Raw genomic sequence first — 27999 nt, 5'->3', positions numbered from 1 at the left:
GTAGGGCACGCCCACCTGACGGACTTCAACATCGCCGCCGTCGTAAAGGACGACCTGAGAGCCAGGTCACTCGCGGGGACGAAACCATACATGGGTAAACAAGTCGATAGCACAGCTTCAATTTCCTGCTTTAAATTTCAACCAATAGCATCACCCAAAACTTTCTGGGGACATCCAGCTTGTATTTCTCCTTGGGTTCGCACCTCTAAGCTGCAGGGTATAGATCCATAAGCTTTAGATTCCCATTAAGGTCTCGCCTTTGTGTTCCCATAGGATAATGGCTCATCTATGATTATGCTTCACTTAATGCTTTGGATCAATGCCCGTCCGCTTCCTAGGCATCGGATCCACAGCAGGCTAACTGAATTATATATGGATTCTAATTCAGTGTAAATTGACCTCTGCTAGCCCACGTCTCTCATCGGACATGATTAAATGTGATGAAAGATGCCGGTTTTTGGCGGGCCAGACAGAGCACATGCTGCAGAGAGGGAAGGGGGAAATTACACATTTTGTAATGTTTTCCTTTTATGCTGTTTGATGAATGAAAAAAACGCTGAACAAACACCGATGCATAAACATGACGGCAGACAAACAGCATCTGTTGTCATTCTTAGGGCAAGAGTCAACGTTGAAAGCAAAAAATATTAGGTAGTGAATTATCTTGCTTTTGTAAAGAGAGGAAGTCTATATTCAGTGTAGCGTACCTGGGTAAATGATCAGTTTTCTCCTTTTTCCTAATTATCTTTCAGTTTATCTTAAAGTAGGACATTCCACAGATATGGCTCGTGAGTTGTGTTTACATGCTTTGTATATAGGATGTGCCCTTGACCTCTGACCCTTCGTGTCACATGATGCAATTCCAGCTCCAGAGTTGTTCCAGCCCTTTGACGCAACCCATCCCGGTTACTCCTTCGCTGTGGACTGGTGGTCCCTTGGCATCACCTCCTACGAGCTCCTACGTGGACAGGTACCTTGGCCGAACATCGCCAGCCCCCATCTTTCATTCGTGCGCTGGTACTCTCCTGATTCTGCTGTGGTAAAGTGATTCACCACTGGGCTTGTTAACGGCAGCCAGTTGGAGTGGCTGTAAACATCACAGCCACGTTACGGAACTTAGATACCATAAGCCGCTATTTTCCGATCCAGTGAACAGAGACCCCCAGACAGTCCGTGGTCTGGCTCCCTCCCAGCCCCCAGCAAACCGGAAGCAAACAAACAATTCATCGGCTGTTGGTAGCTCAGAGAGGGCTAAAGTATGGACTGTCTCAGGGCCTCAGGGCTGGGTTGAAAGACTGCCACAAACTAGCGGAAGTGACTGCGGGGATAGCGCGATAGCATGGTGACGGCACAGCACCTAGCGGAGGAATTTACCGCAACGGATGTCTGGCTCGAAGTTCCATCGCGTACCCATGTGTCTGTGTTGCAGAGGCCTTACGTCATGCGGACCAGCATGTCGTCCAGCGAAATCCTGCAGGCTTTCCGCAGCCACCCCATTTGCTACCCCTCTACTTGGTCCACGGAGATGAAGTTCCTGCTCAGAAAGGTACAGAAAGACCTGAGAGGCCTCGCCCAATCATCGGAAGGGTCCTGGTGGGTTATAATGCACTGTTCTCTTACCTTTTTGTTTCAAAAATCCTTATCTGAAGGTGTGGTACCTTCTGATTGGAAGCACGCCTTCATAACGCCTATTTTCAAAAAAGGGGATAGAAGTAATTTGTCTAACTATAGGCCAATCAGTCTAACTTGTATAACTGGTAAAGTTATGGAGGCTATAATCAAAGAGAAAATGATAGATTACCTGGACTCCAATAACATTTTGCGGGATAGCCAGCATGGATTTAGAAGAGGTAGATCCTGTTTAACAAATCTGTTGGAGTTTTTTGAGGAAGCTACTCAGGAAGTTGATGATAAGAAGGCCTATGATGTCATCTACTTAGATTTCCAAAAGGCTTTTGATGTTGTCCCCCACAAGAGGCTCCTACTTAAACTCAAAGCGACTGGTATTTTAGGTACCGTAGCGACCTGGATTGATAACTGGTTAACAGATAGGAAACAGCGAGTAGTTATAAGAGGCACAATGTTACAGTGGGCTTGCGTTCATAGTGGGGTACCGCAGGGTTCGATTTTAGGACCACTATTGTTCCTAATTTACATAAATGATATGGATACCAATATATACAGTAAACTGGTGAAATTTGCAGATGACACCAAGGTGGGTGGTGTAGCAGATACTGAATTAGTGGCTCAGCAGCTACAGCGGGATCTTGATTTAATTAGTGACTGGGCCGATACCTGGCAGATGAAATTTAACGTCGATAAATGTAAGGTACTCCATCTAGGGAGCAGAAATATAAAGTACAGGTATTTCATGGGTGTCACTGAAATAAAGGTAGCTGATCATGAGAAAGACCTTGGTGTGTATGTTGATGCTTCCATGTCCCATTCTCGCCAGTGTGGGGAAGAAATAAAAAAGGCCAATAGGATGTTGGGGTATATCTCCAGGTGTGTGGAGTTTAAGTCAAGGGAGGTAATGCTAAGATTATACAATTCCTTGGTGAGACCTCACCTAGAATATTGTGTGCAGGTTTGGTCACCATATCTTAAAAAGGACATTGTAGCCTTAGAAAAGGTGCAGCGTAGGGCCACAAAAATGATTCCTGGTCTTAGAGGAATGTCATACGAGGAACGGTTACTTAAGCTAAATCTGTTCAGTCTCAAGCAAAGGAGATTGAGGGGGGACATGATCCAGGTATATAAGATTCTAACAGGTTTGGATGCTGTTCAACCAAATAGTTACTTCAGCATTAGTTTAAATACACGAACTCGTGGCCATAGGTGGAAATTAGCGGGAGAACATTTCAAGCTGGATTTAAGGAAGCACTTCTTTACGCAGCGTGTAGTCAGAGTATGGAATAGCCTTCCTGATAATGTAGTGCAAGCTGAATCCTTGGGTTCCTTTAAATCAGAGCTAGATAAGATTTTAACGACTCTGAGCTATTAGTTTAGTTCTCCCCAAGCGAGCTTGATGGGCCGAATGGCCTCCTCTCGTTTGTATAGTTCTTATGTTCTTATGTTCTAAGTGTGTTTCCTCAACGCCTGGCCCTCAAACTCCCTCTTCCCTCAGCTGCTGTGTCTCGACATGGATCGGCGTCTCTCCTGCCTGTCCGACCTGCAGGACCTGGATTACCTGTCTGACATCAACTGGGATGCTGTACTCAGCAAACAGATCATCCCGAGTTTCCTTCCCAATGCAAGTCTCCTTCCCCCCTCACTATCGGACACCAATGGCCGGTCTTTTAAACTCTCCTTTAAGAACAGCCAATGGCTGATCACCATTGTTTTAGGGCAGCCAATGACTGGTCACTGTTTGCTTAGGACCAGCTGTAAGTAGAGCCTTGATCTGACCTGTGCTCTTTTGACCCTCCCCCGATCCCTACAGAGGAGGCGGCTGAACTGTGACCCCACCTTCGAGCTGGAGGAGATGATCCTGGAGTCAAAGCCCCTTCATAAGAAGAAGAAGAGACTGGCAAGGAGGCTGCGCGACCAGCACGGGGCTGAGAACTCCCCCCAGGTCAGGCTGTCCTCAACAGTGCAAGCCAATGGCCACCTTCTTCCCGCCTCTGTGCGCGGCTCGCGGTCCTGGGAGGCAGGCTGCCATGGCAACCCGAATTCCCGAGAAACCTCAACGAATTAAAGACACATTAACAAATGCTGAAAACGCGTAAAAAAATATACAAAAGTACCTGCCCGCAGCCTCTTGCAGAATAAATTAGCAGACATTAGACTAAAGAGACTAAAACACAACTGTGATATCGAAGATTTATTTAACTCTTACGTAAGTTAGCCACCTTTTTTCTGGCAGCAATAAAATAAAAGTTAATCAGGTGGAGATTGCGGAAACTAATGGAGATGGACTCCACGGACAGCAATACTGGAGAGATCAGGGGGAGAGAAAGTTCGGCAGAGCAAGGATTTGTCAAGTGTCTCTGCTACCCTCGCGGCTCCAGAAAGTGGAGTATGTTCATCTGTGAGCTGACTTTGGCAGACGTGCAGCGGTCAGGAAGGGAGGCTTGGGTTCTGTGTCACCCTGTACTTGGAATTGCGTTGATAGGCAGAAATTTGTCGAATCCTGTAATTTCCTTTCCGTCCAGAAGATGTGAAAAATAGTGAGAAGCACTGGGGAGCAGAGTTGTTTATCAGAAGTCGAAAATCCTCTGAAGTACGTAGTTTCACTGGGACAAAGCAAAAAAGAAATTTTGACAGAACGCGGCATACGCAGATGCTTATGAGTCAGGGAACTTATGAATAAAACATAAATGTAAATATTTTTTCCCTCAGTTAGCGGCGATGAGGGAAAACCCAATTACATCACTCAGGTGGTGACGGTTGCAGCCAGCTGGTGTGTTTTGTGACGCTGTACTCAAGTGCATCCCCTGGTGGGCGAATGTTTGATAGCCGCGAGTCGTTACCCAGACGAAGCAGTTTCTGTCCGAAAGGTTCGCAAACATCACTTTCTGCACCGTTCCATCCCACAGCCCCCTCTTTCACTCTCTGGAAATCTGATTATAAAGGGATCCGCTAATCTTCAGGGCCGTAATTACCGTAATTAGAGTCAGGTGTGCTGGAACGGAAATATAACGATTTTGTGCATTTGAACACATGCGGTAATAGATGCATAGATGCATGCAGCAAGGATAGGGGCGGTGTTTCTGCCGCACCAGTATCTGGAACATCTCTGTATGCCAGGACAATGGAGTTGTGACACCATACGGTATTGGCCATCCTGAAAGTCAGGTCACAATCGAATCAGCCAGTCATTAAAGGGGCAGTACAGCCCAAGACTGAATACAAACAACATATATTTTAGAGGGACTTTAGTGCTACCTTGCTTGTACCTTCTACGCAGTGTTACGATCGGTGCGTGGAGTTTGGTAGAAGAAAATAGTTACTATATTAAACTGCTCATTGCCAAGACTGTGGAGTAAGTTGAGTAACCGGGTCATGATTTCCGGTAAGAGACGTGGATGTTGATTTTTCCGATGTATTCTGATTAGGAGAAACTTAAGTAAAACATGAAGTTGATGTTGGGGTCTTTGGTGCCCCGGTATCCCGTTAGAGCCGAGCGTCTCAGAACCACTGCCCCGAGTAAATAAGGAGTCAAACATCTCCAAAGCTCTAATCAGTAAGTCAACGTAACATTCGTAGTAGAAGAGCGTGACAACCTCTCACCATAAACCAGCTGCGGCACAGCTCTGCACGTTCGGAGTGCGACTCATCATGTGTGAGGAAATCTGTCGCCCTTTTTTTTGGATGATTAGTAACTGTTTTTTTTTTGCCACGAAACATTCCTGTCGGGTATCGGCATAGTTAAATAGCGAAAACGTGAAGCAGAATCTCCCATCACGCCTGACAGGTTTGTTGATTATAATATCCCAAAAGGTCATCTTATCTGTCAGCCCCTGTTACCGTTTGCTGCTACACTGTCACTCGCGGTTGCCGGCGGTTTGAAGCAGGACTGGGTGATGGCGTTGCCGGTGGAAATAGCCTTCTCGGTGTGTATCTGAGCTGCACCTGTTTGTGCAGGTTAAGTGTGTCGCTCAGGGGTACAACAGCAGGGCCTCTTGGACACCAGGGACCTCCTGTGTCCTTGATCTATATTCTAAAAAAAATGTACCAGCTAGACCAGAACCAGCTGGTTCTCTTGGCAAAAAAGAGTGTTCGCCGAATAGCGGATGAGCAGTGCAATGAAGTTAAAGTACCGATATTGGAATTAGCACTAAACAATGCTTTTGTTTATGTACAGTCACGTACTGTAAGGGTTCCTGTTATTTTTGATGGACGTTCTCAGTGATTCAGGTGGAGAAACAACAAAAAGCTTCTGAGATGTATTGACAGCAGCCCTCTCTGAGGAACAGCTGCGGCGTCTGAGTGCTTCACGTGACCTTTCATCTCCTCGGTTCATATCTGGACAGATACCAGCACGGGAAACTCTGGGTTGTCCAATTAACGCCACCGCACGGCGGTTGCTAGGGGATGTGTCCAGAGGGGGGGGACCCGAGTCATGTTTGTTGTCACGAGAAGCAGGAGAATTTGTTGGCTCAGGGTCCCGCAGTAAGGCGACCCCCCCCCCCCCCCCCCTGAACTGCCGTGCGATGATCGCTGGCCTGTTTGTTTTGAGGACTCCCTGGGCTATTTCTGTCAAAGTCAGTTAGTCACCATTGTTAGCTTCCTCTTCTTGAAAAGATATTCCGGTTCATCAGATCGGATTCATTAAGTGGTCCCCTTATTTTGTCGCATTCTCTCCCAAAATGCACTTAGCGCATGTCCTTCAAAGCTTCTGTCACCTCTCCACTCACCCCGTCTTCTCTGCCTCAATACCGCAGAGCAACCAGCTTCAACAGAGACTGGAGAACATTCAGAGGGAGTTCATCGTCTTCAACAGAGAGAAGTAAGTCTATGCATAATTGGTAGCTACAAAAGAATATTGCCAGTTCTTAAGATACTATTGACGCAATTCATATTGCTGATAGACTTGATGGTGATTGATGTTCAAAAGCCCGCAGTTCTCATTTTTATCGTTGGTTTGTTTATTACCTTTCTCTCAGTTTGCAGCACTAAAAGCCTGAGGCTTCAATTCACAGTTTAGTATTAAGGAGACTTAGGTAGCTATTTCACTTCAAACCGCTGTAAATGTTCTCCCGTTAGAATGTCGTAATAGTACATCGAGGTGGTCGAACGTTAAGTCCCGTTCTCTGAATGAAGAAACGGTTTGGTACAGAGGGCAGCCCGTTTTCCCGCGACATACGGGAAATAATCTCTCGTTTCAATGACTCATCGCCGTCAGCTATAACCACCCCCCGCTGCTCCTGCAGAATCTTTCGTGCTCGTTTTTGCAAACTGGGAATTTACGCGGTGATGCGTTCCTGCAGGTTAAGAAGACTCCGAGTGGACGCAGACGTGAAGGACGTCATCAGTAATGAGAGGTGCAAGGACACGGAAGACGGACAGAACAATAACGTGGTCCCCGCTACCTTCAAGTCGGGGTAACAGCTCGCGTGCGGCCCGTAGCAACACCGGTCCCAACAACCCACGATTCCATGGCCGTGCATCGAAGCAAGACACCGTGATGCCTCTCATCCTCCCAGAGACCCTTTCCCTCCCCATGCTGCTGGGGTTACCAGAGTCGCTCCCCCAGGGGGACTCAAGCCAAAAAAAAACAATTGTTAGGGGATAAGAGGTCTGATTGGTCATAGCAAGACATCAGAGAAGATACTAGGGCCTACCGGGTCACCAATGGCAATCTGGCGCAAGGTGCAGCATGCTGGAGCTGCTCTGCTATTGGCTGGCTGTCCTGCTGCGGCGATCATCACAAGCTGCCAGGAGAACATCTGCAGGGTCGGCCTCCAACAGGAGGTTTCTCAACAGGAACTTAAAGGAACGGCGCGTGCGACACCGGACACCAGACTTGGGATGTTCCCTGGCTTCGAGTATGGGTAGTTCTGCGAATATTTGCCGCTGGCGATCGCGTGGTGCAGGACGTGTTTATGTGGTTCTCCACCTCCGCGGCTGAACGCCAGCTTTCATTCCAGGCCAGCTTCCTGAAGAGAGCTGTCTGGATTCAGGAGCCGATTACACAGCTGCATATAAAAATCCGAGTGAATGAGTTATTGAACAAAGACTGGGTGGATTTAGAAATTTAGACAGAGCCAATGTCCAATGAAGTTGTTTTCTTCTCCTGCTCTGCCATTAAGGGCTATCTGTCTGCGTGGCCTTCTGCTTCGCCTCGAAGCTGGAAGAGAATCTGGTTTGAAAACATCTGGACGTTGTTTTGACGTTTGCTGGTTGTGTTTCTCATCGGTGAATTCGCACCCCACAGGCGTGTGCTAAACCCGCTGAACCGAGGAGACAACGGAACAGTGGTAAAGACTTGACTGGCTATTAAATCCCAGACCCTGAATAACGATATAGCCGAACGTCTCACCGTACATTAGCTGACGATGCCGATGTACATGAATGAAATCCAGCTATGAGAATTGCAGGTTACAGGGCCTGTAGCGTATGAATGCTAAGTTTACAGATATTAATAATATGTACTGTGAATGAAAACAAATGTTGGAACAGAAGGGAACATTACTATGTGCAGTGCAGATATTTGCTATTCTAAGGTGTACTTATCCTGTCACAGAGCTAAAACAACCTGTTTATAACCGTTAGCAGCTGTTTTTTGGTAGGACACTTTCATATATATGGGGCACCATGCTGGCATTGAGTCATGTGACTTCTGTTGGCTATTTGATTGGCTGTCTCCTGGTGTGGACCCCTCAAAAGCAAACATGAAATGCGGGGATGCTGCAAAGGCCTTTATAGCATAGCCGTTCTGAGGTGTGTGCGTCCTCGATACACTAGTAGGCCACGTTGTGGCTCATGGTCTGAATGCATTTGTTGATGGATGATGATATGAATGGATTTTTTAGGACCACCAAGACTACTGCGTTTCTGGGTAACACTTTACTTGAGGCAATGCTTTGAGCCAATGTAATGGTGTGAAAATGTGCTATACAAATAAAATTGAATTGAATTGAATTAAATTGAATTGAATTAGTCATTTATAAACATGGCTATAAATATTTATAAAAAGGCATAACACATTATAACCATGTTTATAATGCATTATACATGCTCTATGAAGCTCTCAGTTATAATGCACTATATATGCATTATAATGGTTAATATAAGCATTAAGAATGCATCTATAGTGCATTATAGACCAGAGCTTCAAAAAGCATCCCATAGTGCATAATAAACATGGATATAATGTGTTATGCCTGTGATAAACATTATAGTCATGATTACAAAGCTTTATCGATGCAATATTATTTGTTATAAATGTGTTGAAACAATTACTAAAAACATTACGTGAAGTGTTCGCAGTTTTGTAAAATAACACAGTGAGATGGGTTTGCCTCAGTGACGGTGTACAGGTAGCTATTCAAAGATACACTTCGGCGATGTAGCCGAAGGTGGAGGTGGGACAGCTGTGATTATTAGAGGACATACAACACAAGTACTGATATGAATACCCCACAGTAACAGCCACAATGAAATTCTTCTTCATGGTTTCCTTTTCACTATCGGGCCTGTTTTTAAACGTAATCAAATACTGCCACCTAGTGACCGCAGGAGGTATTGCTTTACGACAGAACACAGTTCTGTAATACACAAGTGCATAGCAGCACAATTAGCAGCCCTTATTAATACAGACTGAGGTAAGATATTGGGTTTGTTTGCCTTCGTTGTTCCCTATCTGTGTCTTGTAATGACTTCTGTTTAAAGGACTCTGGATTAGTAACAAGTTGTGCCGTTTAGATATCTACCAAGATTAGCGTTCGAATCATGTGGAGCAAAAAAGCAAGAGTACTACAGGAAAAGCACCAGCATCCTGAAGCGGACAAGAACCCGTCAGACTTAAGCAGCTGCCGGCACAGCCCGTCCCTTGCAGATCAGATAATATGTCCCAAAGTGATTCGGTCAGCATTCAAGTCCAGGGGGGCGCTGATGAGGCTGTTCAGTGATGCGCGAGGACACGAGTCTGATGTTTACTGGGCCAGAGGAGGTTCGAGAACATGAGGTGTGGACTTCAACCCAAGATGTGGACGTTTTGTGCAATTTAGTATCCCAACAGTTGCGGGAAGCAACCTCAAAACATATTTCAGCAAACAAAATTATAACAATGGTATCAGTTGCTCTGAAGTGTGCCTGCCTCTTTAAATAAGCTCTCAACATGAATCCCAAGTTATTCCCTGGCCTCTGTCGCTGAGAACTTGAAAGCATCAATCATTTGTTCTTGTTCAGTTACTTTAAAGGAGCAGCATGTAAAAAATAGCAGCCAATCACGGGCACCCTTGCTTGGGTGGGTTACTTACACAGAAAACAATTCTGTGGGGTGATGTTGTGGTGGATAAACAGCCTAAATATAGTCCTCTTTTGTACCAGAACCAATTGCCCGTTAACTGGAAACAGGAAGCTGGTTTAAATTTGGTTTGTTTGCCTTGATTTTAAAAGGAATGTTGTACAATCCAATTCGGGAAAAGCGGTTTTGTTTTACGATGTGGTAGAAGTACGTGGTGATGGGAATGAGACGAGACACAATAATTTTGGTTTCCAAACACTAGGGAACACAACACGTTATCCCCCCTCCTGTTTTAGTAAATAATAATTTTTTAGTAATAATAATTCTTTAAGGGGGCAGCATGGTGGTGCAGTGGTTAGCACTGTTGCCTCAGAAGATTCGAGTCTCCACCATGGCTCCATGTGTGTGGAGTTTGCATGTTCTCCCCATGTCGTCGTGGGGTTTCCTCCGGGTACTCCGGTTTCCCCCCCACAGTCAAAGAACATGCTTAATTGGATTGTTAATTGGAGTGACTAAATTGCCTATAGGTGTGTGTGTGTGTGTGAGCGAATGGTGTGTGTTTGCATCCTGCGACAGGGTATAGAAATAGTTTTTTAAGTTTTTAAACTGTGAGACCACTTTTCTCACTTTCTGCCAGGAAGTTGCTCCTTCCCTGCTAGAGAATAGCAAAGAAGGTCGTTTGCAGAGATCTAGGCCAGAAGATTTAAATATCTCACCTGTTTTTTTTTTTCCTGGGTAACACATGGACGTGTCAACACACGGGGTGGTGCTCGGAGCAGCTAAGGACACTGCTAGCCTCGAGGACGGTGCTTTTAAATCATGCCGCTGATCTACTGAACGGGGGACACGACGTGGCACGAATTCCAAGCCTTGCATGAGCTTCGGCTAATAGCAGCACGGGGCTATCGTGGGGACCCTGGGCAGGGAGCGGGAACCGTCGACTTAATCCCAGCTTCTCCAGCAGTATGACAGGTGTGGGTATGAGATGGTGTACCTGTGATCGGAAGGTTGCTAGTTCGAATCCCAGGGTCGCCAGTCTGATGTCACTGTTGGGCCCTTGAGCAAGGCCCTTAACCCAGGCTGTCAATTCCTTCTCAAAAACTGTACGTCCCTTTCAATAAAATCATCTGCTAAAATAAAGTTACCTAAGATACCCATTAATTCCTCTGCGTCGGTCTGGAGAGTACAGACAAGGTGAACATGAATGCCCGAGCAGAAGCCATGCATCGATTATCGTAATGCGACTCCCATTTAAACGGGGTCGGTAGATTGGTGTATCCAGCTGGCCTGCTGCAAATGCTGATGACATCTGCTGATAATGGTGTCCCAGAGAGGGAGGATGGCAGGAGGACAGGGCTGAGAAGACGATGGATGTTGTTTTAATGCCAAGAATGCAAAGACCGTACTTGGGGTCTTGGCAGGACCGGTCTTAGAGCGAAGTTGAGCAGGAATGAATCATGGGATTGGTCTCGTTCTGCAAGGATGCAGCCGATGTGCCCCTGATATTTGGGGAGGGCAAGAACAACACCGGGGTATCTTTACTGTTCACGGTACTTTTGTCCTTGAGTATTGGAACTGGTCTCCGGCGATGGAAGATGATGTAAGATGGGTGCGCCAGAACTCAAGTACTGTCAAGCACGCATGTTGAGAAACTTCCGGCAGATTCTCTCAAGTTACCGGGAATTTGGGTCTGAGTTATGGCGTCACCGGTGCAGAAACCCTGTTAGAGCTAATTTAACGCATCACCACCAGGGTGCTCGGCCACCTTTTCACACTGATAATTTCCAAACTAAACGTCACATATCACCTTTAAGTCCTTCTTGGGGACACTGCAGTGTTGGGCTGGGGGGGGGGGAAAGCACTCGGGATCGCTGACAGATGTTGATTTGCTAGGCTGTTAAAAATGTGAACCCACAGCTTTCGTCTGCGCGTCGGGGTGAATTATAAGGGGGGGGGGGGGGGCGTAAAGTCTTTCGTTCACAAAGGGTGCTGACGGAAGCACAAAGGTTGTGAGGCGTGGATCTACACACAAATGTCCAGTGTGGAGTGAAAAGTGCAGTGTGAGGGATGGGGGGGGGGGCGATAGGGGGGCAGTGTGGATCCCAGCAGACCCCTCCATTAAAGCAGAGAAGTGATTTAGATTGCAACTCGTTTATTCCGGAAAAAATTCGTACAACCACAAATCACGTCATTGTTTTTTTTTTTTGACCTGCTTTTACTGGGTTCTTGATACAACAGTAAAAAAGAACATTTAAAAAAACAAACCAAAACAGTCAAAGTAACATAAATATTAAAAACCGGCTGTTTGTTTTTCTTTTCCCACATCATTCAGTGATTGTAGCTCCTATGCTCTTACTACTGCAAAATTGATTAATGCTGCAAAGGAAAAAAAATAGCAAACAAATAAAGGAACATCCTTTGGGTTTGGAGAACCTTCCTCCCATCACTGTAGCGCAAACGCTTACAGAATCCTGACCGACTTCCTCTCCCGGTGCGACACGCAGATTAGAAACATCCACACTGTATGTTGAATCAGACAGATCTTTCCCACGTTGCCTGTTGCCAAAAATAAATCTCCTCCTAACCCTGTCTGGTCGTCTCCATGGACTCACTGGTGTAAAAGTTCTGACAGCAGAGGTCGACTCCCGAAAAGAGAAGCCAGGTTGAGTCCCAGTATGTGCTGGAGGTGCTGATGCTACAGACTGGATCTGACCGACTAGCATCAAGGCATGAACCAAGGTGGACACAGAGGAGACAAGGGTTGCTGGACCATATTCCCAGGATCCCAGAGCGCCCCCCCCCCCCCCCCCGCCGGGGGTAGGACATCCACTGGCCTCACTCTGCCACACCAGAGTCTGACCCAGAAGCCCAAACTAAATTGAACACCCATTGCTGGGGGAAAAAAATCCATATAATTTTGGATCGACGTCTGCATTTCCCAGCCGCTAACTTTTCCATCAGGGATGTGAGTTTTATGGGAAGTGACAGGAGCTGACTGGCCATGTTGGCAAAGGAACAAAAATCAAAATGGCCGCAGGTTAATATTGTTATTCCGAAGCAGGTTGTTCCACTTAGTGTGGGTCTTTTCTTAATACCAAACGCTTGACCAGAGTTATCTTTGCAGGCAAATTAAGCTATGTCTTACTATGTTTTACTTTCTCTTCTGAAACCCATGTTATTTTTTTTCCCCCAAATTATCCGCTAAATGTGTAAATAGGATAAAAAAAGCTGTAGATTAACAAGCGAATGGAAATGACAGTTACAACGAACAGCCAGGAGAGAGCACTCAGGATGAAGGGTAAAAATGTGGCCCTTTTCTACCGAATCTGCGTACCAGATACATGTTTTTCTTTCAATTTCATTTTATTTTATTTATTTTTTTCACGCTATCAAATATTCCTGGTTCAATAACCGAAGGATACAGCAACTGCACCATTCACAAAGCTACAGGACATCTACCGGAACTCACACTGCCACCTATCAGGCGGTTTATGGAACTGCGTAACTCTACTGCGCGGGAATGATGCCGCAAGCTACCTGAAAGTAACGTTAAAAAGAAAAAAACAAAAAAGTTAAAAAAGTAAAAAGCAACATTCTGAAACGGACAGTATTCCTTTTCCTAGAGAGCAGGCAAAAGAGAAAGCAAGTGAATTTCTGTGGAAAGGTATTGAGCTGTAGCACCGTTATAGGGAATCGCGTTATGAAGGAATGTTCTGCTCACATCACGCAAAGAAAAGCAATTCTATAACCACTTGTTACCGTACTCTAAATAGCTGAAGGAAGCCGCTAATTAAAATGGAAATGAAAATGTATTTAAACATACAGAATTATGGGTTTATGCAACATACAAAGAGTGGGATAAATATGAAATTATATTTAGAACAGAATTGTATGAAGCTTACATAAAATGGATTGGGAACTGTAATTTAAAGATTTATGTATTGGGAATGAGTGGATTTTAATGCTACATGATGACCAATCAATGGAGACTATCTAGATAGGTGCTTTATTGATTCTGTAAGGTGACATCATCTGTCTATTCCTCAAGTTAACAGTTACCGCTAAAAACAATGTGTGGAAAAGCTAGCTGTGTCTGTGTCTCGGGACCTGATAAGTGTAATTCTTCAGCCTGTTCCTCTGCAATTTTTTTTTTCTCGCTTTAATGTTTTTACTTTCTCTGTTGGTGATCCAAGGCTTTCTGAGGAGAAGGAATACTATCCTCAAAGCTATAGCAGGTAGCGGTCGTAATCGGTAAGGCATGAGGATTCAGTGTTTAGCTTGACTTGAACTTTAACCAATTATATCTCCTTCCCCAGGGCCTCTAATTCTTTAGCTCAGAGATGTGATGTTGGAGCGACCACCAGGGGGCACTACGATACGCCGGCCCGCTGGCCGGATTGGGGTTTCCTCTGTGGTTGGAGCACCTGTGGGATTAAAAAAATGGGGGGGGGGAGATTTAAGCACAAACTGTAGCGTACAGCATTTTACAAGCAAGTGTTTTTTTTTAACACAACCATCCAGACATCATGAACACCCCGTTCACCTGTGCTTTCTTTGACCCTCTAAAACAGTAAAGTTTAGAAATAGACAGGTTCAGAAAGGCAAAAGAAAGCAAAAAAAATATGTAACTTAGGCTGTGGGGTGGTGTAGCACCAAAATGCACCAAATGATGTCACGCACCAAATGATGTCACACACCAAATGATGTCACACACCAAATGATGTCATGCACCAAATGATGTCACGCACCAAATGATGTCACGCACCAAATGATGTCACGCACCAAAGGAAGCAAATTTAGTGCCACGGGTCAGTTTGAAAAGTCTGTGTTTCGCAAAGGAAACATCAGGTCTAACCCCTTATCGAGCCCTCCAGCATGGTGGCCAGTTTGAGCCAATGCTTCAGCTCAACGCCCTGGTTGTCACAGAAAAATGTCAGATGCTCAAAATGAAAGTCCCCAGATTTTGGCTGATATTCAAATTGGACTCTATGGGGCTAGACGCTGTGACAAAGCAATGTAGCACTGTTGCACCACTAAGGGCGCTGAAGTATGAGGATTTGTAGGGAAGATGAAATACGACAAAAAAACAGCTTCTATTACAAATAACGCTCTCTAGAATGTTGAAGCAGTGTGATGACTCACATACTTTCTGCCGGAACTGATTACTGCACATTACTGGGTAGAAACCAGTACACTGTTACCATAACCATGCTGTTTCTATCCGACCGTGGACGTCTTAATATCATAAAACCCATTTTATTAGATTACGTCTTCCCCTTTAAACAGAGGCTCTGCTTCAGGAGCAGCACACTGAAATGATTATCTCTACGCACTTAGGACACTCCATCACTGACACTTGGTTTAATAAGTCTCAGTTTAACGAGTACCTGTAAATGGCGAATGTTTTAAAGCGCTTTGGCCAGAAAAGAGGCCCTCGTGCCATCTGATTGCTTAGTCAGCGTACAAAACGAGTTGCGTAAGAGCGAGTGAACTGGGGAGGGACGGGGACAGGACCCCCACCTGACCTTCAAACCGAAAGCAAGTAAAAGCAGCCGATGGGTGAACGGGGGAAATGAGCGCATAATAATCAAACATAGCGCAGCAAGTGTAGAAAAAAAATCAACATTGGTGAGAAAGCATCGGGATTAGCGTGCCGTTTAGCACAGAGCAGGTCTCACTTGATCAGAAGGTTGTTGGTTCATATCCCATGGTCAAAAGTTTGCTGGGTCAAATCCTATGGTCAGCAGAGTAATTTCACAGCTGGGACCCTGAGCAAGGCCCTTAACCCACAACTGCTCCAGGGACTGTATGAATCTGCTTTCTGAATTATATGTATCTTCAGATACATATTAATGAGTGAATGAGAGCCAGATCATTCATTGTAGATGATTGGCAAACTGCAAGTTCCCTAATCAGCCCTTAGAGGGTACTATTTCAACATCAGGCAAAGAAACCCTGCTGGAAATTAAACTAGCTTTCTCCTCTGTGGGATATAAGCGTTCTTATTTCCCATAACAGGCGCTTTTAATGAAGGCAGTAGCTATGCAACGGTCCGAATTTCAATCGTTTGTGAAGCCGAACATGGTTTAGCCTGTTGGCCACCTTCTTGATTTCAAAGTGTCCCAGTGCTTTCTTGACCAATGGGAGGCGGTGGAATGAACAGTAGGGGGAGGGGCGTGATGAGCTCACCGCGTTGTGCAGGGTTACCTGCTAAACTGAATCCGGAGTGGTGCAGGTTCCGTACAGGTGGCGTTTGCTTGGTAGGGGAGGTGCGGGCGGAGGCTGATGGGGTTCCCCCCCGGGACATGGGTGAGAACTCGGACACCGGCCCATCATACATTCCCCTGGGCACAGGCCTCAGAACCGCCAGCTTATGTAGGGGACAGACGGAGAGAAGGAGAGAGAGAGAGACTGAGCGGTTATTCGTGTACAAAAACTCCCTTGATGTCTGCACAGTATAACACGCGTGGAACCAGACAAATGTGTAAAGCTGTTTCTGCTTATGTAGAAATGTGCAGCCCAACCGGAATGTTGGAAGGAATTTCCTGATTGGCTGGCAGGGTGAGGAGGTGTGGCGGGAAGGGGGAGGGCTTAGAAATAGCCAATCTGATTAGACAACTGGCTCTCGCTTGTGGTCATGTGCCACTCACGGGCTTTTAAGCACTGCTATGTCAACAATCCAAGAACAACACACTTACCCCGTGGCAAAAACAAGATAACATTGCCAACATTTTCTCCATGAAACAACGGCTTGTGAGGTTTCGAATCGATCGCTATACGCTTCTCCCTAAACTAGCAGTAACAGGTCAAGAATGACCCCAATGAGAAACTGTTGACTATTTATCCCATGCTTGGTCACTTTTAGCTATCATGGCAATAGCCATAAACCTCTGCTAGTCTGGGCCCGAAGTCGTGAGGATCTCTCAACACCTTCACAGATATCAGTTTGAGAAAAACAGGCACCAGAGGCATCAGCATAGCATCATTACATGCCTGAGCCAAAGTGGGGGGTTGAACCCACTGGTTCCTTAACCAGCTCACAGGTTTGCAGTTGGTACATTCCGCCCTACACCCATCCTCCCTCTCCCCCTGATAAATCGGCCTCTCTGCTGAGGCAGTTAGAGACTTCTTGCGTTTTCTGGGAGCTTCTATTTGCCTTACACACTTCGATTGCTATTTTTACTCTTGCGTAAGTCGATTGTGAAAACGGTCCAGCTCTTACGATAACTATGGTAACTTTATTGTCCACCATAATAGTTTTTCGTCTACCGGTCTGGGAATAAGGGAACAGAAAAGATAATAAAACTAATACACACTCGGGGAAATCACTGGAGAGTGGTGAGGTATTCAAAACAAGGACGTCTTTCCCGTAGTTTACTGTTCTCGAGCCAGCTGTTTGGGGAAATGCCGGCAATCTATCACAAAATCAAATGGACTCGTTCAAATAAAAAAAATGCATTCACTGATGCAGGGTCTGGTTTGAATTACGCCAGAGTGTGAGCGTGCTTGCCGACTGGCTGTTTCCCGAGAAACGCAAGTAAATAAGGGTATTATTAAGAGCACCATTGGTTCTTCTAGGGCACAGCACGATTGGCTAAGGGCATTGTAAAATCCGTGCCATGCCCAATGAGGATAGAGGACGGCAAAGAGACAAGAGTGACATTTAGTTCCTCTGCCTGGCCGATGTTCATGTCTCTGACAGCGATGGTGTGCACTTAAAATGCTTACCGGTCTCCGGAAGGCATTTTGGATTCAATGTGATGCCCTCAGGTGTAAAGAGCGCACCAGCCTTTTTTTTTCGGAAACTCTTGGATTGTTTATAAGTAAGGCAATAAAGTCCAAAGACTTCTGAGCCAGAAACATGTAGAAAGTCTCTCCAGAGCCACTTTAACATGTTGAAAACTATGGTGATCTCATGCAAACGAGGGATGTGGCCGTCCAGAGTCCCAGATGTCCATCTACGCTACCTCATTACATCACCGGCCACTAACCTCTACTGCTAATGAATCAGAAGAGTGTGGGAGCCAGGATGTAAAAATAACCATACAGCTGCAGAGCGGACATGTCATTTACAATTCCCACCCATCTATACAGACAGAATTTACAAGACGCCTGTAGGTTAACTTGTATCTCGTCTAAGGTGTTCCCCGGAGCTTCCAGGGGTTCCAGTTACCATAACACTGTACCGGATAAGCGCATATGGAAGATTGTACAGATGGACAGTTAAGTAATCCTGCCAAAGGTATTCCAATAGATCTCATCCAGGGACTTAAACCAGAAGGTCACCAGTTCAGATCACAGGGTTTGCTAAGTGACTTTCACTGTTGGGCGCTTGAGCAAGGCCTTTAACCCCCGATTAATCCCGGGATAGTCTGACCTTGCTTTGTACCTGTAGCTCAAAAAGTAGCGCCTTGTATTAATGATGCAAAGGTTGTGGGTTCAAATCCTAGGGAGCACACAAGTCACTTTGGATAAAAATGTCAGGTAAATGGCTACATTTTTCACCAGTTAAAGCACCTCCCAGTTTATACAGACTATTTGATTAGCAGACATTATGTCACCAGGCTCTGGTTAGACCGGTCGATTGTACTGGGCATGCTCACCTGTTTCCTGGCTTTGATCCGCTTGTAAGCGAAGTCGGGGAAGGGAGAGCAGGGAATAAAGCGGCCGGTGCCCGATGTGACGTGCAGATTCCCATCCTCCAGGACGATCTTGCCCTGGCAGATGACAACTAGGGGGGCGCCGCGGAACTCCATGCCCTCAAACACGTTGTACTCAGCGGCCTGTGGCATAGGTAACATGAGAAATGGGGTTACTATTAGTCACATGACCCGGCTCTCGTAGGGTGGAAGTCACAACAGACCGAGGAACCCATCGCTGCCATCAAGACCAATTAATTCATTTACATGATTCACCAAGATCCATCTGTTGTCTTAACACAGAATAAGCAAGACGGCAACTATTCCTAACCACCCCGTTGTTTAACATTTTTCTACAATGAAGCGATTCAACAAACAAGCTTTTAGTAAGGATGAGTTCATAATGGAACATCGGAAATGTTCCAACGTGTAAATACAACTGATCTGACTGTCAGTCAATGACTACTATTTGGGCTACTTTACAATTGGCTTTTTGGTAACAGACAGAATAAGGTACTAATTTACCTTTAAGAAATAACCCAACGTTGAAATAAAAGAGCGGCAACCTATAATTTGTAATTCTGCAGTACTCCAGGGGCTGCTGTTGTTATAATAATACCCTGGTACTTCATTTAACTACATGATTTAGCTCCTTAACGTAACGTTAAAAACCAGACCTTTCATTTTTAGAGTTTGCCACATCATCCTTATTATATCTGTATTCTGACCATGTCATGCTGCTCTGTTAAGACATGTTGATAAATGCGGCCCACTGCAAACTGACTGCAATAATTCATCAGCTCACCACCTGGAGGCTGAAATGCAGCTGACCCCAAACTGACAGGATACAGATGTGTTCTTTCTGCCCTAAATTAGCCCAGACCGCCTCAGCCGGCTTATCGATCATGCAGGCTTGAGTAGCCCTGCTCTTCACGTTACCGATCAATGCGGAACTTTCCCAGGAACCCCCTGGATATTAAGACTTTCAGATAATACCGAAATTTAACGGATTGTCATGACATCCACACGTCTGTGTACGTAATGAAGGCATCGTGTTTCATGATTTTCCGTGAAAATGAGCCGATTGCAGCCTCTAATTGTGTGGTTAGTTAACAGAGTGGTTACTTTGGGATTTTTTAGACACCCAGAGGCACCTTCCATTTCTGCTGGATCCTGGGACGTGAACCACCGTGAACCGGCGTAGGACCAGAAACAATTTTTCGCCGTAGATAAACAAACATCAGCTTCAAGTACAAGGGCTTCACTCCCTGCAGTCATCCTTCACGTCTTCAAGACGTAACTAAGGTGAGATTCGTTATTAAATACTTGGTTAGTTTTTGAAATCTGGCTTTGGGGAAATTCTGTCAATCACTTGATTAACAAGCTTTTAAAGTGCAAACCCTATCCGGCCCATACTGTGGAATACTTTATGCACGGGGTGTCCAACCAAACTCTTTCCCTGGGTTTATTATCCTCCCGGAGTCCTTCTAAGGCCCAGCCGTGCAGAACAGAATGGAAGTTCCCCGACTCAAAGACAAAAGAGCTTTTCAGGGTCTACTGTGCGGTAACTGAGACACAGGACTCGACGCTGGGTGGGAGACTGAAGCAGGCAGTTTCTGCGAAGATGGGACTAAGGTTCGCTGCTAATTAACCACATGTGTGGGAGAAGTTAACTTGATACACCCCCGCCTGGCCACTTGGCGTATGAAGGCTAGCAGCTGCCCTCACACAGCAAGACTGAACAGCGCTAAACATGCGCTCTCTCTCTCTATCTCTCTCTCTCTCTCCCCCTTTTCTCTCTCTCTCTCTCTCTCTCTCGCTCTCTCTCTCTCTCTCTCTCTGACTCTCCCCTCAGCACACTCTGTTCACTGTGCGCCTTCCCGGACAGGATGCAGCGAGTGCTGCCTGCCAACCATGATATCACAGCCCGGTCCCACTGAAATAAACACGAACCAGGGCGGCAGAAAAAAAAAAAAACCCTTTAAGATAAACTGCATTGTTCTGGGAATGGTGAGGGACCCGGAGCAGTATTCCGCTATTCCGTTGGGGGGGGGTTAATTCTGGGCGTCGTACGTATGGCCGAGGGCTGTGTGTTGTGAGGACATGGGGAGCTGACATCACCACTTAAGAACCTGGATCTCACTGGATCTTTCCCACATATGGGAAAGCCATCGATACCTCGCCACACACCCCGTGCTCGTTCTGACTTCCCCTCATCTGCATCTCTTCACCTTCCTCTCCTCCGTTCCTCTTCTCGCGCATCCTCTTTCTCTCTGTACAAACAGGAAGTATGCCCCATGGTCCTGTCCTCGACCTCCTGTGGCGACACTCCCCCCCCCCCCCCCCGCGACCCCTGCTCCCACGTAACTGGTGCTCGTCTTCCTCTCACAGACCCCCCCACCCCTGACGGACATAAAGGTGGAGGCCAACGCTCAGAAGACGGGTCTTTTCAAAATTCAGCAGCGGCTTCTCTGGTCGATGATACAGGGGCCCCAACACCTTGCAGGGGCCCTTGAATACATAAAATAATGAATAAAACAGGGCAGGGGGCCCCAAGGTAACATTCTGTCAGGGGGACCAGTATTACTAGCCGTACCCCTGGGTATAAATTCCCCTCTGTACCCCCTTTGCCCCCAGAGTTGTGATTTTGTAAAATAGATTGATATAGGAGCGATGGAGGCCATGTGCTGCATCTAAGACCAAAATAAAAAGATCAAGCAAAAATAAGCTAAATAATAAACTGGAAGAAGAATCCATAGACAAGCCTGGCTGCTGCGTGTCCCGTACCGTCTGTGGTATTCGCTCCCTCACATTCCCCCTCCTACGTGCAGATCTGCTTTCACAAAACATACCGCGCTAAGGAATCTGGATAAAGTAATCCAGTAAACGCTGGGAGACTCACCCCCGACACATCTTATTGGCTACGATCGCCTGCAGGGAGTTCGTTTCCTTTCTGGGGAGTGGAGAGGCCGGCTGGACGCAGACTATCCGCCCCCCCCCCCCCAAAAGGAAAAGCGTACAGCATTCCTGGCTGTGTGCCCATAATGAGCAAGCTAACCCCCCCCCCCCCTCCCTACCATGTACAGCCCGTCTGACATACCGAGTTGTGTGTCTTGGCCGTGATGGTCCGGACTGCGTCGGCATCCCAGATAACCAGGTCGCTGTCAGAGCCCACAGCTATCCGACCCTTCCTGGGATACAGGTTCAGGATCTTGGCGGCATTGGTGCTCGTCACAGCGACAAACGTGTTCTCGTCCATCTTGCCTGTGACCTGGGGTAAACCAGACAAGGACCACTGAATTTCTTACACACAGTTACTGGGGGTGGGGTTGGGGCTTAATTACATTGTGTTTATTTTTAATTACGTGTTCATGATTATTGGCCAGTTCCTGTGAGAAGGAAAAACATCATATGACAGTGGGCATTTCCTGTTTACTTCCAAGCATGGGTTCTGCCAGAAGAGAGCAAAATGCAGGAAGGGAAAGCTAACGGACGAGGGAAAGGAGGACTGAGACAGAGAGAGCGAAACACAGGAAGGGACAGCAAAAAAATGAGGGAAAAGAGGACTGAGACAGAGAGAGTGAAACACAGGAGGGGATAGCTAACGAATCAGGGAAAGGAGGACTGAGACAGAGAGAGTCAAACACAGGAAGGGAAAGCTAACGAACCAGGGAAAGGAGGACTGAGACAGAGAGAGCGAAACACAGGAAGGGATAGCTAACGAATCAGGGAAAGGAGGACTGAGACAGAGAGAGTCAAACACAGGAAGGGAAAGCTAACGAACCAGGGAAAGGAGGACTGAGACAGAGAGAGCGAAACACAGGAAGGGATAGCTAACGAATCAGGGAAAGGAGGACTGAGACAGAGAGAGTCAAACACAGGAAGGGAAAGCTAACGAACCAGGGAAAGGAGGACTGAGACAGAGAGAGCAAAATACAGGAAGGGAAAGCTAACGAACCAGGGAAAGGAGGACTAAGACAGAGAGGGAAAAATGCAGGAAGGGAAAACTAACGAACCAGGGAAAAGAGGACTGAGACAGAGAGAGTCAAACACAGGAAGGGACAGCAAAAAAATGAGGGAAAGGAGGACTGAGACAGAGAGAGTGAAACACAGGAGGGGAAAGCTAACGAACCAGGGAAAGGAGGACTGAGACAGAGAGAAAAATGCAGGAAGGGAAAGCTAACGAACCAGGGAAAGGAGGACTGTGGCAAACAGATATCAATGGTAAACGTCAAGTCACAGAGCCTGGCTGCAGGGGGGATGACAGAATGGGGGCAGAAGCAGAAAGTGGCCAGAAGGGGGGGGCGCTGGCATGCTCACTCACCACCGCCTTGTCCCAGATCAGCGCCATTCGCTCCTCCACACCGTTAATACCCTCGGGGATCTGGGTGAAGTCGTCCTTGCCAATAGCCTTCTGGGCCACGCTGAAGGTGCAGTGGGAGCTTCCTGTCACAGTCAGGTCACCGCTGGGGGGTGGGGGGGGGGGGGAGTATCAGTGACCGACAAAGATGTATGTGCCACTGCAGTCAGTGACACTAACATACCCCCCCCCTGCTGCCAGCCCACCCACCCTGAAGTGGAATGTGCTTAACAGAACCCTCCAATAATACAGCCCCCACCCCCAACATTTAACCTAAGGAACTGACTAATGGGTATGACCACAACAGCCTTCGTGTAACACTAGTGCCCCAAATTAACCATTTTTGCCAAATACATCCCCCTGCCAACCAAACCACAAATGCCTGGGGGGGGGGGTCTCCACCTATCATGGATTGCAGTAAAGCAGCACTGAGCCTCCACGTCCTTTTCAGGACTACGCCTTCAGTCTGGCGGCCTGCACCATTCCCCGGGCACCGAAAGGAAAGTGAAAAATAGGGATCCGTCCTCTGGAATCCTCGAGTCCTGGCCGCGGTCGTGGTCCCGTGGGGACAAACAGGAAAGCCGAGGATTGGGGGCCTCGAAGCTCAGAAAAGCACGAGAATTACAAGCCGCGCGCCAAGTCCCCGAAACCTGGTTCCTCGGCCTCCATTTCGACTTTCCATATGGAAAAACACGGCGGGGAAGGTTAGCATCGACGGGGCTTATTCCAGTCAAAAGACAGCAGCTAATACGGATGAAGAACTACACTTTAATGAGGAGATACAGGTGACGACAGTAGCGTGGTAGTTAAGGACCCCGATTTAGAAGCTCTGAAAATTGCCTGTTTGAGTGCCCAGTTTAGCTCTGCTGTTGTTCAGTTCTGCAAAGACCCTGGAATGAATTATTCAATCCCAATGAATGAAAATGTCGGCAAACAAACAACGCCATTACGGACTGTCTTTTTGGCTTGGCCTAAATCCTGAGAGATGACCGCTGCCGTCAGCAGGGGGCGCTCTTTACCTGGCTAGCAAGGTGTTCAGGTAGTCGGGGGTAGTGGGATCCGGGCTGAGAGGAGGCGATGTCACGAAGGAAGCGGCCTTCGCCCAATTCTTGCTCCAGTAATGCGTCCCGTCTGTCCCAAGGCTGGCACTGATTGGCTCGCCGAAAACGACGTTACCTGGGAAAGAGCAACAATTGGCTGCAGGTGTCTCGCAGCTCCAACTACAGCTGCGAGACAGCAGTCTGCCATGCAGCACTCTGAAGTCGCCTGGCGGTTTTCAATAAAAACCAATACCTCTTACATAACCACGCAGCCAATATGGCTGAAAGGCAGATCGGTGGGAAATGAGCTCCCCTCCATTTCCTGCTGATATCTGCAAGGCCGGCGTAACCGGCATGAGATGCAATAAATCGAGCCGCAGGCCCGGAGAAGGAGAGCGCAATGCGACAGAGTCAGGAAAACCTCCATGCGCTGTGGCTCCCACATCCAGCACTTAAAGGGGAAGTACCCACCTTAAAGCATGTCGGAATGAAATGGCCTAGTATCGTGTGTGCGGGGGGGGAGCGATTAGCGGGGCTGTGCTGACCTTTCTTCCGGGCCTGGGAAATGATGTCAGCGGCACTCTTGCTCATCACCTTGGTGACGTACAGGGGGCAGTTGGTCTGGCTGGCGATGGTGATCGCCCGGAACACGGCCTCGGCCTCCAGCTGCGGGAACGACGGGGACGGGGCAAAGTCAGAGATGTCCTGCTTGGGTCGGGCTTGACCCTCTCCTGTGTCCCGCCTGAGCACATTCCTACCCTTCCCTCTCAGGACTGCATCAGCGTTACAACAGGCGCAGTGCCGATAACATTATGCATTTAGACACACCCCCCCACCCCCCCCCCACCCGGCTCTTGCCAGATGATGGCAGCAAAAGCTCAGTACGGCCAAATCGCCCCCATCCACCCCACTTTCCCTTCCTGGGAGGTCAAAGGTCACAGCTCTCCTCACCTCTTCCGGCCTGCTCAACACATGACCCTCCGGCCCGGTGATACCCATCTGCAGCATGCGGGCTTGTTCCTGTGGGGACAATTGCTCAATCAGTCACACCATTTCTGGCTAATAGGGTGCCGATGAAAGGGAGTTAATTTGTTTCGGCGTTTTAGTTGTACCTCCGCGATGATCTCTCCGTTCTCGGCGTGGACCTGCACGACGCCGCCCATCTCCCCCAGGAAGCTGAAGACCTCGTACAGCTGGAAAGGCGCGGAGATGCCCCAGCAAATGTTAGCGCCAAGCTAACGCCGGAGCCCTACCCTGCCCTGCCTCGCGGCATGAGGTGACCTAATTCGCTGTCAGGCGGCTTGCAGCCGGCCCGCACCATCATGCTCTTAAATTACCAGGCTGCCATTAATGACACAATTGCTTTCACGGGGAAATGAGAGGATTTCTCAATCTTTTTTTTACAGTTTGATGGCATCGTTTCTTAGCTCGCCAGCAGAAATGGCCCTCTCCCGGCCAACGCAAAACAGCTGGCCTGAAATAGGCGGGAGAGGGTGTCCCATGATGCCTCGGGGGGGGGGGGGGGGGGCAACGTACCTCGCTGTTGCTCATCTGGTAGAGATCCTTGTATGCCATATAGACCTGGAAGGAGTTCACTCCTAGGGAGACAGGAGGTGGAATTAAAAACACACTGGGAACACACCCCAGGGGGCGTCATAATTGTAGAACACTAATGGACCGCGGGGGAGGGGGTGTTCCCGCAGATGAACATTTTCCATTCCGACGCAGACAATCTGTGGGACCACTCAGTGAATCCAGAATGACCCGGTAGTTTCTGGAAGCTTCTGCTTTTCATTAGAGGCTCCCTCGCAAAGTAAACGGGTCTGATCACATGACCCAAGGGGGGGTCAGACCACACCCACCTTCGAACGGGGTCGTCGTGTTTGGGTCGAATCCAGCACTTCCAGATGGAAAGAACCAGAAGCTCACGGAGGGGGTTGAAGGTAAAGATCCGAAACGGTGCCAGACAGTTATGGGATACCCCACGTAATACCTCACCCTACAATCTGAAAGCCTGCAGGCAGCTCTGCTGGTCTGAGAACAAGGGGAACGATCCCTGTAATCTTTTACGGCCCAATGATGGATCAGACCTTCTGGGGGTGAATCCATAGGGGCCATTTGCTTTTTAGAGTGCAGGTGTAAAGTTTAAAAGATGCTATTTATACCAGCGACGCCCTGAGCGTTACCCCGGTGCTTGCCGCCATGCCCGTCATGGATTAGTTTGGGAGGTCCCCCAGTGTTTAAGAGGATCCGCTCAGACACATCGACTAATAACTTTCCCAGCTCCGTGAAGTGAAAGGAGTAACTCGCACATCTGCCCCCCCCCCCAACAACCCAGTTCTCTTTGCTCCTTTACTGAATTCCCACAATGCACTGTGGCTGCACTCTGACCCTCCCACCAGCAGGTGTCATACTGAGCTATGCCGGGACCCTGAATTGTTGCCGTAGAAACCCTCTGGTATTCCCGCCTGCCAACACCTGTGCTACATAAAGTTTCGACTCTCCTTTGAGGTACAAAGGGGACGGAGAATAAAATGGACTTTAAAATCTGTTTTCCCCAACACAATGAATTTTATTACTGCTTTAAAAGTTGATAAATTATCCTTCCAGATATAGGAAACAAATCAATGTTACGATGTTGAGTGAGTTTTAAATAAGGCCTGAGCGTCAGCAATCCTCTGTCAGGCATTAGCCTGAAAAGCTGCAATTTTTTTTTTGAGTACCGTTTAGTATCACTTTATAGTGCTAAAAGTATTTCAGATATTTATTGTGACAAACTGCAACACTATACAATCGAAGTCAATGTATTTTGTGGAAGCTGTTCATTGTTCATTAGGTAATTGGCTAATTAGTGGTAACACCTGTTGAGCGGCAGCTTAAATACAGCCGGAGCTGAGGAGAGGTTGTCACATTGTGAGTGAGTGGTTTGAGAGTAAGAGAGCGTTTTAGTGCCTAAATGGTGCTCTGTGTGCCTCTGTGTGCCTGTGTGTGTGTGTGTGTGTGTGTGTGTGTGTGTGTGTGTGTGTGTGTGTGTGTGTGTGTGTGTGTGTGTGTGTGTGTGTGTGTGTGTGTGTGTGTGTGTGTGTGGTCTTCACAATGTGATAAAAATCCATTAATTTGACCAGGTGGGGATGCTTAATTCGGTCACCGCTAGGGGAACCTCAATTTTTTATTTATTTTTTTTTTTAATTTTAAATCCGTGAACACAATCAAAACTAAAATCTAAAAATGCCACGAGTCCTGTATTCTGACTGGTTACTTATGGTTAAGGTTTGGGCTGGGTAGGGATTAAGGCTGTCAAAGTTGGGATTAGCGTTTTGCTCATAGAAATAGTAATTATTTTCAAAGCTTTTAATTACAGAGTCAGTCTGTCTACAATTCCCTCTACGTCCTACTGTGACTAATAAAATAAGTCTACGTACAGAGGGGAACATATTATTGTGCTCATTGAAACCTATGTGCTGTCAGAACAACGACATCACCCCCTGTCCCCATCCAATCCCTACTCCTCACACATTACCCAACCTCTACAATCACAAGGCCCCCTACAAACTCTTAACAGCAGTAGATCTTTCCTTTCACATCACAAAGTGGCACTGCTTGAATTTCTGTTTCTTTTGTCTTAAAATACAGTACATTAGATCCCACATCATCACTGTTCCTGGGAAGTTTGAAGTATATCCATCAAACACTTATAGAGTTATTGTATTCGACAAGTATCTTCTGCAGCTGTCCTTATCTTCCTTTGCTGCCACCTAGATGATCTTCTATATAGTGTTTTTGCAAAATAGTAATAAGATCAATCAAATACTTTTTTTTCCCACACTAATAGCACCACATGTTTGAGGCTGCCCTTCTCTTTGCTGTCACTGTGTGGTGTTGTGTTAACTTTGGTGTGATATGTCTCCATTTCACATCTTCACCCATACAATGTGTCTGCAAAGTTTGAAGATCTGTCAAGTACTTTTTGAGTTATCACACTAAAAGTGTCGGCGACAGTGGCGTAGTCCCTAAACCATATACACTCCACATCCGGGGAATACAATA

The 27999-nt window shown here is 47.0% G+C and overlaps 2 protein-coding genes across 6 annotated transcripts in view; one reads left to right on the top strand and one right to left on the bottom strand.

The window, feature by feature from the left end:
• stk32a (serine/threonine kinase 32A) overlaps positions 1 to 8580 on the top strand; it is a 40621-nt gene extending 32041 nt beyond the window's left edge. For both annotated transcript variants that reach the window (XM_048995449.1, XM_048995450.1), the window contains exons 7-13: positions 5 to 94; positions 867 to 970; positions 1430 to 1546; positions 3128 to 3253; positions 3443 to 3574; positions 6387 to 6451; positions 6933 to 8580. In XM_048995449.1, coding sequence (XP_048851406.1) covers positions 5 to 94; positions 867 to 970; positions 1430 to 1546; positions 3128 to 3253; positions 3443 to 3574; positions 6387 to 6451; positions 6933 to 7050 — 752 coding nt within the window. In that variant the 3' untranslated portion in view covers positions 7051 to 8580. The remainder of the gene's footprint in view (positions 1 to 4; positions 95 to 866; positions 971 to 1429; positions 1547 to 3127; positions 3254 to 3442; positions 3575 to 6386; positions 6452 to 6932) is intronic.
• A 3468-nt stretch (positions 8581 to 12048) lies between these two features.
• The window catches only part of dpysl3 (dihydropyrimidinase like 3), a 30929-nt gene continuing 14978 nt past the window's right edge, over positions 12049 to 27999 (bottom strand). For 2 of the 4 annotated variants that reach the window (XM_048995415.1, XM_048995417.1), the window contains exons 5-14: positions 25489 to 25550; positions 25065 to 25145; positions 24904 to 24972; positions 24498 to 24618; positions 23932 to 24088; positions 22877 to 23018; positions 21653 to 21823; positions 18517 to 18696; positions 16121 to 16283; positions 12049 to 14337 (exon numbers count right to left, since the gene is read on the bottom strand). In XM_048995415.1, coding sequence (XP_048851372.1) covers positions 14243 to 14337; positions 16121 to 16283; positions 18517 to 18696; positions 21653 to 21823; positions 22877 to 23018; positions 23932 to 24088; positions 24498 to 24618; positions 24904 to 24972; positions 25065 to 25145; positions 25489 to 25550 — 1241 coding nt within the window. In that variant the 3' untranslated portion in view covers positions 12049 to 14242. Of the gene's footprint in view, positions 14338 to 16102; positions 16284 to 18516; positions 18697 to 21652; positions 21824 to 22876; positions 23019 to 23931; positions 24089 to 24497; positions 24619 to 24903; positions 24973 to 25064; positions 25146 to 25488; positions 25551 to 27999 lie in introns of all 4 variants that reach the window. The other 2 variants (XM_048995414.1, XM_048995416.1) reach the window with 1 other exon arrangement.

Source organism: Brienomyrus brachyistius, chromosome 24, assembly GCF_023856365.1.
Source record: "Brienomyrus brachyistius isolate T26 chromosome 24, BBRACH_0.4, whole genome shotgun sequence".
NCBI lineage: Eukaryota > Metazoa > Chordata > Actinopteri > Osteoglossiformes > Mormyridae > Brienomyrus > Brienomyrus brachyistius.
This window is presented reverse-complemented; position numbering and strand designations above follow the sequence as displayed.